Genomic DNA, 12,746 nt, shown 5'->3' with positions numbered 1-12,746 from the left:
ATGAAATAGGTGATGTTAGAGAATAAATCGAAGGCATGGGTAGTATCAGCAGACGACAAGGAAGCATGGGTGAGAGCTATCAATCGTTTTCAGAGATTAGGTAAGGATTTTTTGTAAAACCCTAATTTCACTGATTTGGGGATTTTAGTTTTTTTTTTTGCTGTAACTATAAAAGGGTGTTAGGGGTTGTAAAATTGGGCATCTCTGGACTAGCCAGTAGAGATTTGAAACAAAATTTATTTTGATGCAATTCCAATTTCAGTTCTTATTATGCAGTTAACAGTGAATGTGTGCATGTTGTTTTCAATTATCTCGAATGTTGAATGTTGCTTGAATCATCATACTCAATGAATGTTATTTCTAGTTACATGTTTAGCATGAGCTAAACTTCATTAGGCTGAGGCTCAGATGAAGCCTAGTGCATTGTCAAATGGTGAATTGCTAGGATAGTTATCCTGATGTCTGTTTTGATTGAGCAATGGGAAGAGATTGATGCTCATAGTGCCTGTGATTGATTGTTCTGTCAAAAGACAGTCAATGCTAGGGGCAAACTAGTGAGCAAATTAGTTTTCCTCCCATTCTAGATATATGCATAGGATTTTCAACTCAACCTAGGATCACATTGTTTGGCTAGGACACAAAGGTGGACTCTAAGCCTTAGCTTAGACCACAATACCTTATTTCAGTCACTTACAATTTCAGTCTTGTTTTGCTTCCTGTTCAGTTTATCTCCTTACCTGTTTTGCTTGTTTAATTTCTTGCAATTTGTAGCTGTTTTGCACTGAAATCAGTGCACAAACTACCCCCTGCCCTTGGCTCACAGCCTTGGTTTCATGTTGTTTTGTCATCTTTGCTTTGTTAACTGTTTTGGTTCTTTGCAATTGCCATATTACTTTGCCTTGCTCACTGCCATAGTGCCTTGTCTCCATTGCTAGCTTAGGAAAATTTCTCGTATGCTCCCACTCCCTGTGGACTGATCCCTTGCTTACTCTCTATACTAAAACTTGGCCTTGTATACTTGCAAGTCTTTTGTGTGTCGTTCCCAAACACACCACGCAGCAGCAGCAGCAGGAGAGATTTCTCCAACTCGCTTCTCTCGGCTCCAAAATTCCCCAAACTCTTGATAAAGCTTCTCTGAACTCCCACAGGACTTTTTATACTCGACATGCCCAAAAATATCTTGGTTTAATCCCGAATATCTTCTATTATTCTTCACGGCCTCGTCCGTTATTTCTTTCCCTGTGGACTCTGATTTCTCGTTAATAGCAGATATTTGGTTTTTAATAACTTTCCAAACTTTGTTAAGATAGGATAGAAGCAAATCTTATGATATCTTCTGCTGATTAATCACCATATCTTCGAAATATGTTCACGCTCCTGCTGTTGACGCTGTCTTCCTCAAACAGATTATCCAGCCCAAACTAACTTTGTTTGATCAATACAAGTCGAGCCCAATCATTTACAGCAATTGAATCTCGTTAAAACAGCCCGAGAATTCAACTCCAAAATCTGCAGCGTCTGCATGCAATATTCCCGCCAGAATCGTTTCAAATGGAGAAGAAACTGGTAGCCCCCTATCCAGAGTAGGGGTGCGAATAGCAGCTGCCTTGGGGGTGACCTGTGGGTTCCCCTTAGTAATTAGGTTACCCCTTATCCAAAAGCGAGAGTCCGAATAACACTTGTCCTACGGGTGCCAAAATCAACTTTTCGAGCCGAATTTTCCAAAAATGTTTATTTCCTAAAAATACATAAAAACACAATATTAGTACAAAAATAGAGTTCCAACAATACGGACATTGAGTACAAATTAGACACAAAAATGTGTCTACCAAATACCCCCAAACTTATTATTTGCTAGTCCTCGAGCAAAACTAAAAAAATAAATAAAACCGAGTTAATCTCGGGAGGGTTTACCAGAGGTGTGCCCACAAAACCATTACTCCAGACCCTAGCTTATCTATGCAGAACCTTGGAAGGCACTAAAGAATCTCCTTGGTTGGCATACTTATTGATAGGGCTGCACAAGAACCGGTCTAAACGACCTGGACCGGAGTAGAACCGGTGATACCGGACCGGTACCGAACCGGAACCGGCTTCACCGGGACAAACACCGGTTCTGAAATTTGAAAACCGGACTAGACCGGTACAGACACCGGTTCTTGGGGAGAACCGGACTTGAACCGGACCATCTGTACCGGTTATTATTAACCGTCAAGATCTGTATAGGGTTTTGATCCTAGCCGTCCAAGACATAGGATGTCGAGAAAAAGAAAACAGAAGAAGCATTCTTCATTTCTTCTTCTTCGTTTCTTCTTCTCAGCGAAGGCTGCAGGCTGGATTTTTCTGATCTTCTCTTAGGGTTTGAATCATTTAGATTGAAAATCACTATCAGTGTATCACCATCTCTATCAGGTCAGTATTCTTCTCCTTAGGGTTCGAATTGTTTGATTGTATATTGATTTAGGGTTTGATTTTAGATTGATTTAGGGTTTTTACTTGTTTACAGAATTGTGATTTGATCTATATGTTCAGTGGCGTGAAGAAGTGAAGGTAAATCGTTCTTTCTATTCTTCCTCTGTGATTTGATCTTATTTCAATCAAAGATAAATGTTCAGTGCCATAAATTGACACTGCTGTGTGTGTTGGGTTAGAATTACATGGAAGATAAAGATTGCTCTTTTATGGCTATAAATACAGTGAGTTGCAATTGTAGTTGTTATTTGATAAAAATTGCTCTTTTATGCTTGAATTCTTATGGGATGTAATTTATTTGATAAAAATTGCTCAATTGTGTTAAGTTAATGCTTGTATTCTGGGTTTATAGAATTTGAAATATCAAGAAAATTTTATAAAAGGGTAAAGAATCTTGGGTGGATTTGAGAGTGGTGTGTTAAGAGTTTGACATTAGAGAATGAAGGAAACAAGTGATTAACTGATTATGTTAAGAACTAGATTAGTACACTGATGCTGAGAAGGAGCGTATAGTGTAGTTTCTGAAGTTTTAGAAATTGTGTTAGATTTTACACAGGGATAGTTCTATTATAAGAATGTTAATGTTAGTTGGTACTTGGGAACTAGTCTTACACTCTTACTGTGTTATGTATTGGTAGTGATATGAACCATGCTACTTGTAAATTTTCTAACTTGCTTCTCATTTTTCTCATTTTTCAACACGGGTCTCTGGTCTCCCTTTATGTCTCAGCAAAGCATCATTGACTTTAGTTTCTCTATGTTATTAACTATTTTCATATTTGTGACAATTAAAATATCAGATCCTTTGGGTAGTTTTTATTTTCTCACTAACAATAAATATACACTGTATACTTTTTTTTGGTTTAATTAGAGTGTGATCATATTCATTTTTTTAATCTTACACTTCTTAGTATGTTAGAATAGAACACATAGTTTCGACTTAGTCATGGATAATAAGTATCTCCTTGTAGTGAGTAGTGACACGGAGATAGGTGCACTGCCTTTAGCTTAGCTGTCTGCAGATAATCACATTGAATGTTTTAGATGCCTTAACGAAATTGTTTCTTACCCAAATTGGACACTGATCGAGTATTTCCTAGGATTTCCATATTCAGCCCTATAGTTTAATCGACTAGGACATTCTGTGCATTGTAAATTTGTAATTGTTGGTGTGTGATTGCAATAATCTGAATGTAATTGGTTCTGTTTTATGTTTGTTAGATGACCACATCAAATGAAACTCCAACTACAAATGCAACTTCAAATCCAACTACAAGTACAACTCAACAAACAGAAGTTGGATCATCCTCTCAAGCTGCATCTCACACAAATGAATCTGAAACTGCAACTGCGACAAGTAAAGGCAGAGCTGAAGCAGTTGAAGTTGGTGATAGAAAAAAGAAGCACGGAAGAGTGAGATCAACTGTTTGGTTGGAAATGACTAGGATAGATGATGAATGGTCTAAATGTTGTTATTGCCACAATAAATACAAATCTCACAATGACAATAATGGCAATTCTGGATTGCGAAAGCATTTGAATAGATGTCTAAAGAATCCTAATAGGAAGAAAGAAAAGGGACAACCATCTCTGTTGATGCCACCCCCAAAACCAGGTTAGGATGGTAAACTTATTGCTCATACTTACAATTATGATAGGTTAAGAAGGCGTCTTGTTGAGTGGATAATTATGGATGAAATTCCTTTTAGAAAATTAGAAGGGTCAGGATTTGTGGCGTTGATGCAAGAAGCACAACCTAGGTTCAAGGTTCCAGGACGTATGACAATTTATAGGGATATGTTAAAGATGTATGTAGAAGAGAAGAATAACCTAAAAACTTACTTCTTGACATCTAAGCAGAGGGTATCTTTGACAACTGACACATGGACATCACCAAATAATTTTAATTATATTTGTGTAACCGCTCACTACATTGATCATAACTAGAAACTGCAGAAGAGAATACTCATGTTTTGTCAAGTTGAAGGTCACACAGGTATTGCAATTGGTGAGAAGTTGGTGGATTGTTTGGAAGATTGGGGTCTAAAATATATATTTGGTGTCACTCTAGACAATGTCAGCGCCAACACAGTAACTATGGATCATCTGAAGCAAGTTGTTACTAGCTGGACAAGATCACCAATCAGAGCTAAATATTTACATGTAACATTCTCATTTCACATCAATAATTTATTTTGGAATTTGTCACATGCATCTTATGAGTTATGACTAATTTTTCTTGATTATTTGTTTATTGTTATCAGGTGAGGTGTTCAGCCCATGTTCTTGCTCTTGTCATAAAAGATGCAGTACGACTCTTTAATGAATCTGCTAAAAGGATAAGGTCAGTTGTAAAATATGTTCTTGGTTCTCCTTCTAGGTATGAAAAGTTTAAACAATGTGGAAGGTACTTATTTAGGTTTTTCTTCTTTTTTGTTTTCTTTAATAGTAATTACTTTTATTGTATTTGACTGAAGTTTAATTATTTCTTCTTGTTTATTTTTTTTTTCCTGTTGCAGTCATAATTGAGAATTTCCTAAAAGCTTGAAGTTTATTTCTTGGGTCCTTGGCTCCTTGCTAAGAAATGGAAGGTTGGTAACTTTCTTTATCTTTCTTGCTGTCCTTGTTGAAACATAATTTGGATTCATTTCTATATCAAATTCTCATTACTACTATGTAACTTATGGAAATGAATGCATGCTAGGATTGCAAATTGCAAGTGCAGGCTTTGCAACCATCCATTTTCGTTTGCAATGATCACATTTCATTTCTTGTCGACTTGCCGTAGACAGACTTATGGTTGTGGAAATGTTGTTTTTTACTTTTTAGCAAACTGAACTTATTTTGGATTGTTGTTTTGAAGTTATGGAAATGTTGAACTTAAGTATATATGCAACCTGAACTTATTTTGGATACATTGATCATATGGAAATGTTGTATAACTTATACTTAGTATTAATTTGTAATGTTTTCCGGGTAAAAAAACCGGTACCGGTCTTATACCAGGACCGGTACAGGTACAACACCAGGTACAAGTACAGGTACCGGTACTCAAAAAGAAGTACCGGTCAACACCAAGTACAGACACCAGTTCCATAAGAGAACCGGTCCGTACCGGAGTATGTGCATCCCTACTTATTGACTATAGGAGGAAGTACCCTGATGCGAAATTCCAATTGCTGTACACGAGTTTGCACTCAAGCATACTAAAATTCATATAAAGTGACAGAGCTCTACTAAGATAGTTGCACTATGGACATCATATTCGGAGTAAAACTAATCATATGGATAGAAAGAGGAGATGGAAATATAAAAATGTAGATGGTTTTGATGTTAACCAAATGATCGATGTTTCACATATCTGTCTGAAGGCCACTGCCAGAATGAACCTATCATAATGGACTGAGATACCGGTCTGACTAATATCAACACAACTGGAATATACAAGGGAACCAGTGGTCAATAACTTAAATCTAGATCAACAAACTGGCAAATACAAGGGAACCAGCAGTTGACTACACAGAACAATAACAATTTTTTTTTAACGGCATGAATAGATCTTTTGGATCCAAGCGCATGCTTCTTGTAAGCACATTACACTATAGTTCCCACGGGTCCTGCATTCCACGCTTGCTTAGGCGACGGAAACAGGGAGAACACACGCATATTGCTATCCAAGTGTTAATACTTATTCCGATTGGTCTAACTGGTCCGGTCTTTTTTTTTTAGTAACACGGTCACTCTAATTCACCCTAGCAGTGGTAACAACTTGAATCGTGTGCCCCACCTAATCACTTAGAGAAACATAGTTTAAAAAAATAAAATAAAAAAAAAGAAATGAAAAGGACTCAACGAGATATGGTGAAACTATCATGTTATTACTAACACCTGAGATCTGTGCTTTTATGAATAGACTCTTTCGATGTTTCTATCTAATCAGATTGGTTCCTCAACTCCTATAACCAAGATGTTCCCATCCACTTAGATTGGTTAGTGCAATCCTAAATAGGCATAAATTTCTAAGCTCTGGAGTTTATTTATTGCAACTAAAAAGTTTCTCCCATACCCCCAAACTTAAATCTAACATTGTCCTCAATGTTCTAAAGATGAAACTAAAAGCATGAACAAGGAGAAACTATTACCATTTGAAGCGAAAGAGTTAAGGAAAGATATTACCGTGTTGCATGAGCATGGGATACCTCCCAAGAAGTGCTAAGTTTAAAGTCTTCAGCTAGACTTAGGAAAGGATTAGTCAACTCGAACCATAAAATAACAGTCGAAATAACTGTGGGTCTTCAAAACTAAATAGAGCTGACCAAAGGAAACTGCAATGAACCAAGAAAGTGGACAAGAATAGCATGCCCTTACCTAGTTTCCTGAAAACTATCGCTAATTGCGGTTCAGGTTCAGGTTCTATGAAAGGGTCTAAATAGAATATTTTCATTGGCTGCGTTTCTTCATAGATGGGATCCGAATCACTAGGTCTTAGAGTCTGTAAAAACTCAAATACGAACTTAGAATCACGAAGTAATAACCTAAATAATTGTGGATCCTCTAAGTCAATCAGATATGACTTACATAGTTGACCACAGTGAGAGTAGTGGTCATTCTTAGGAAAATGTGTCGATTCTATTAACCTAAAGTACTTAGGCTTAGTCTCAGAACTTAATATTCGACTCATTTGAAACGTTCCCACAGTTGGAAGAAAACTATTTGGTGGGAAAACAAAGTCAATCTGGGTATCATAGCCTGGGCAAACCACATCAACCAGAAGATGGGTTTCTAATAACTGAACTCCTTCATGGACATCATTAGGCTCGGGAAAACGAGTATGAAGGTAATCTTGTAAAATGGTCGAGGAACAGATATCAAGTCCTAAGTGTGGGGACTTTCTGAGAGTTAAAGGTAAGGCACTAGGGAAGTGATAATCACCCCCAAACTTAGAGTTTTCAGTGTCACTAGATAGACCTCTAATTATTTCTTGAATTTCCGTATATTCAGAGTCCTTAAAATATTCAAGAGATTCTTCTAAGTTATTATCAGGTAGTGCATCTTTACTCATCTCTACGGGTCTATCTTCTTCTTCCAAGACTATTTTTTCTAAGTCGCTAGACTCTGAAACAGTATTTTCGAAATGAACCCGTTTTTCTAAACCACTATCGACTTCGTAATCAAAAGGAAAATCTACATCGTCTAAAACGGTGGTATCCCTAATCAAATCCTCGTCCTTTTGAATAGGTGAATAATCATAAAAATTATTTGGATTTGAACTAGAAATAATATAATCACTATACAGCTCAATTGGATTACTAGACTCCTGATCACTATGCCTACATATTTCAGATTCTTCATTACTTCTATCCTCCTCATCATAGTACGAAGATGATTGAACCTTATCTAAATAAGTAGTGTCTTTTATTCTAACTTCGTCCTCTAAATTAGGTAAATATTCACTATTTACATCAAGGGTAAAATTGGAAACACTATTTTGGAATGTAAGATTATTTCGAGCAAGTCTTTTGTTCGTCTCAGCCATCAGCTTGAGGGATTCCTCTATAGAAAGTTCACTCATTATTGTAGTTCTTTCGTCTAGAATTACACTATTCATCTCAGTTAACTTACGTGTCGACTCAGCTAACTCCCTGAGGGACTCTTCTAAAGGAGGAATAGGAACAGAGGGATCATAAAAAGGACTACTTTTCAATAGTTTGATTGTATCCTCTAGAGACGAAGAACTAGTACTATAATCTTCTTGCTCGTAAGACTGATCACTACACCAAATCCAGGATTTTGTCACATGATATATCTGTTACTGATTTCGTTTGTAACACTTATAGACCGTTGGTAAAATGTTGTTATAAATAATTGTTGCAATATGTTGCAATGCTTTTTTCTGTGAAAATTATTAATCAAAGTCACATCTTATAGACGTTACAAATTAAACAGTAACGACTGAACTAATTTTACGGTTGCGGCACGTGACTTACTGCAACAAATAATACAACGGTTTTAATTGTTACTTAATAATTACAACAATTATGCTGTAGACACGTGTCCCTTACTGTCACATATACAACAACAGATATAAGTGTGAATAATTAGTTTGCAACGATTGGACGTAGGACACGTGTCACATTTGGTCACGGTTATAGTAACACATATACGAGTTACTAAGTTTACCCACAATTACTTAAAGGACACGTGTCTTTGTTGTCACGATTACTGTAACGTTAAAACTGTTACTTTAAGTTGTAACAAAACAGTGATGCTGACAGGTGTTTCTTTTTGTAACAATTTCAAAAATAATTGTGACAATTTTTAAAGTAACAAATAAAAAGATATGGATAGCCCGGGCCACTATGGTGGACCTGGGCTTCCAGTTTAAAGGCCTGCAATACAATTAAATGGGCTTCCAGTAATACAATTAAAACTGACACACATACCTGCACTTTCTTCTTTTTCATATACACTCCGATTCTCAATCTACAAATCATCCACATTATACTGTGATCCATGTATTCATTACAGAAACCCAAGTACAAAAATTTAACCGTAAATAATCTAAAGCCATCAACACTGTGAGCTGCGAACAAATAAAACCAAGCTTAACTTCTCAATAATACCATATGATGAGCTTAGACAAAGTTACCAGTTCATGTAATTCCGACGTTTGGCATTCAATACGCAAGACCTGTCCAACAATAAAAATGAACACGTCAATGACAAAAGTTCCAAGTTTCATTGATCAAGAGAGGAGTAAAGATAAAAACAGGTTAAAGAAAAAACTAAAATTGTTTATTGATTTCTCTTCATAAACTCCAAACTACAACTTAGCTATTTTTAAATCAAAACATAGACTGTAGTGGGCATTCCACTTCACATGACTACTACTTCCTATAGTGTAAGTAAACAGACTCAACATGAATACCTACAGTTCAGCACGTCCTATACAGGTTACCTAGCGAGGACAATGATGATATATAACCAGCTGCGGCCTTCCATGAAGCTGCAGTCGATAAAGGTTTATCAGGTGTACCATGTAACACTTGAGGAACTGTCGAACTGGGTGACAGGAACATGGACAAGAAGAAAAATAAGCAGCTGGGTATTGGCAGTAACAGGTGCCAAAAGGAAATTCAAATTGACAGGAGACATGAGTTGGCCGAATTATGACCCCAAAAGAAGCATACCGGGTTTTAAGTCATAATTTCCACAGGATACACCGAGGGAAAAGGAAGCAAGAAAAACACAATAAACAGTATAAAGAAGAAATGAAGTTAAAGAAGCTCAGGTTCGGCTGAAAACACCATATATTGTACTCAGGGGGAATGTTAAACCAGGGCAGACAAGTGATCCTGTAATTGGCTTTGATACTGCCACAGGCCTTCGTGATGCTGGCTTAACACCACCTATACTAGGAAAAAACATGGCTGCTCAAATGCGCAAGTGATTCTACTAGCATGGCCCCTCAGAAAAAGCCTAAGGTTTGATTCTAATTTTTGTTATAATTTAGTGAGATAACTCAAAAGAATGTATACGTACCCTGCTGATATCAGTAAATTATTTAAATATATATTTGTTTCCCATGCATCATCATGTTCATATCCAAATTCAGTCACTAGAAGAGATCTATCCACCTGGACAGAATAACCAAATTCACATTGTAATTATTATGACAAACCCAAACTTTCGTTGCATATACTATAATATGCAATAAACTTAGATTAAATAAAGAACAAGACAAAATTGATGCATAAGTTACTGATAAAATTATCTAAGCAACCAATACTCACCCGATCAGTTTCGCTAACATGGCTTGTCTGTCCATTACAGAAGGCCTCGCCACCTGAAAAACCAATTGCCCACATAAATAGTTAACAAAGACATAATAAACAAAACAAGACTGCAATAATTAATCAGTAACATCCATACCGGCTGATGCAGAAAATGTACGGGTATTCCAACACATATGACCTCCAACAAAATTCAACCTGGACATGAAGTTGAGATGCGCATAAAGACAACACAACCAGCAGCTAAACTCCAGGTACAAGAGTACCACCGCCAACACAGACACACACAAGAACCAGCCAGCCAACCACTCCAACATTAACACATTCCCCTCCACCACTTCTTTCTCACCATAATCAGACCCCTACAATAAAATCAGAAAACGGAAATTACACATCCAGCAGTTCATTCATAGGACTAAAGAAAACACCACAACAAAAACCTAACTAAAAAAATTCCCAAACCTGTTTTGAATCCAAATCACATTCAGCAGTTAAATTTTGAAGCGCTTCCATATCAGTACTCTGCATAAAACAAACAACATTATCAAAACCAGAAAATCAAAAAAAGAAAAATACATAAAACAAGTACTAAATTGAGAACCAAAGGATTTACAAATTTGAACAAATATTAAGGGCTTTTCTCAGTAGTAAGAGCTGTGTAATATAGGGTTTGAGGAGCAATAAGATCAAAGGGAAAGTGAGATCAAGGGTGCAGTACAAAGAGAGAGCGAGAGAGCAATACCAATACACTATGAATGAACTGGCAATTCAGCTGCATATCTTCCAGAATCTCGGATGCCAACGATCACTTCAGGTTTGGATTCCTTACCAGTTGATTATACTGTGGAATAACATTGACTTCGAGGAACGCCCATGAATGAGTAGTATGGAGTTTATTAATCCTACTTTTAAAAGCAAAAGTAAAGGATTAGTAGCTAAAATTAGTCTGCTTTAGGTATATAAAATTGAGTACAAATGGAGCTTACCCCGCATTCCAGTTTGAGGATCAGCGACAGGATTTGGTAGAAGCCCAGCTGCGTTGTTGGAGTTTTCACCCATACTCATCTACAACAAATGAGAAAAATAAACAAGAAGTTTAACTTACACCAACCAGGTATTATAAGATTATGCAGCTACCCATATCATAAATACTTCTAAAGAAAAAAATTGTCACGACACTCTTTTACCGATAGGACTTGCATCAGTATACTCCATGGCAAACCTGACTGTTTCATTCACGAGGTTCGTCTCCTTGACAGAACCTTCACCTTGCCCTGTATCAGTTTGCACATTGACATTTCAATAGAAAACATAAGTGTTATACAAAATAACAAACATCACATAAGCAAAGCCATATTCATGCTAAGAACTACTGCATTTCACTTATAACTGTTATCTGTAATTCATTCTTACATGCTCAGAACCCAAAACATATGCAAAGCTTTTTTCTCTCCTAGTGATATAAGAAACAAACCCAAATTTTTAGACAACAGATCAAACCCCTAATTTGAAATAGCCGAATATCAACATAATAATTTAAAACCCTAATTTGAAATAGCAGAACAAACCTAATTAAAAAGTTGGAAACGAAAAGTTAGATCAACATCACGTCTTCTTAGATCTTCCATCAGTCTCCTCATTCATCCCCCCTTTTGTCCATATTTGTCCATATTTGGAATACACAGAGCAAAAAATTCATATTTGTCCACACATGAGTGACTCACTGACAAATCTGACATCAATCAAAGACAACCTAATATTCAATTCATTAGTTTGCTATAAACTGATCAATAAAGCTAACCTGGAATGGAAACTAAGGCCATGGTTCAGATACAAATATTAGAAGTTCAATAAAGAAGAAAGAATTATAGAGAACCCGGAGATAAACCTAGACAGTAGTTCAATTGAAATCTGCAATCCCAACGAAGCCATTTAAAATCGACTGCAATTAGACCTGAAATAGCTACTACCAAGTTAAAAAAGATAATTCAACAATAGGGAATTACGAGTTACTAATAACAAAATTAGGGAACTAGGGTTTCTCCGTAAACAAAAGACCATTCAAAATTAAGGAAGTAAACCATTCAAAATTAGGGAACTAGGGTTCCTGTGCATAAATGAGCTTACCAAATTCATATATGTATTAGGGATAAAATAATTATACCTTTATTCAAACTGTTAGATTGAAGCAGTTGATTTTGATTTCCTGTTTTGCCTCGATTGAACTTCTGAATCATCACTTCAAACCCTAACTATCAATTTTATTTTCAATCACCATCATCTATTCTTAGAACCCTAAATTTCCTCCTCTGATCTCACTTCTTTCTCCAATTTTAGCACAACATATCGATTTATAATGCTCAAATCACCAAACCCAATCTCTAATTTCTTCTTGTTTATCACTAAATTGAAACTTCAATAAAATTCAAAACCCTAACTTTTCAAATTAAACTCCCCATCTCTACGTCTTCTCGAAGCCTG

General features: G+C 36.3%; 1 protein-coding gene and 1 long non-coding RNA gene across 2 annotated transcripts; one reads left to right on the top strand and one right to left on the bottom strand.

The window, feature by feature from the left end:
* Positions 1–2,335: 2,335 nt before the first annotated feature.
* On the top strand, positions 2,336–3,732 carry LOC113326739. Its single transcript, XR_003348520.1, has 3 exons — positions 2,336–2,412; positions 2,507–2,550; positions 3,694–3,732. It is a non-coding gene; the product is annotated as an uncharacterized LOC113326739 (long non-coding RNA).
* Positions 3,733–9,117: 5,385 nt separating this feature from the next.
* Positions 9,118–12,420, bottom strand: LOC113326220. Its single transcript, XM_026573987.1, has 11 exons — positions 12,393–12,420; positions 12,154–12,219; positions 11,834–11,997; positions 11,453–11,539; positions 11,252–11,330; positions 11,008–11,167; positions 10,728–10,787; positions 10,405–10,627; positions 10,266–10,318; positions 10,015–10,109; positions 9,118–9,163 (listed from the first exon to the last, which is right to left on the bottom strand). Exons 6-11 carry the CDS (start codon positions 11,041–11,043, stop codon positions 9,118–9,120), a joined length of 513 nt encoding a protein of 170 aa, XP_026429772.1. The 5' UTR covers positions 11,044–11,167; positions 11,252–11,330; positions 11,453–11,539; positions 11,834–11,997; positions 12,154–12,219; positions 12,393–12,420.
* Between the last annotated feature and the right edge of the window lie 326 nt (positions 12,421–12,746).

This window comes from Papaver somniferum, unplaced genomic scaffold, assembly GCF_003573695.1.
Source record: "Papaver somniferum cultivar HN1 unplaced genomic scaffold, ASM357369v1 unplaced-scaffold_10, whole genome shotgun sequence".
In the NCBI taxonomy this organism is placed as follows: domain Eukaryota; kingdom Viridiplantae; phylum Streptophyta; class Magnoliopsida; order Ranunculales; family Papaveraceae; genus Papaver; species Papaver somniferum.
The sequence above is the reverse complement of the archived record's forward strand: the minus strand, read 5'-3'. Positions and strand labels throughout refer to the sequence as shown.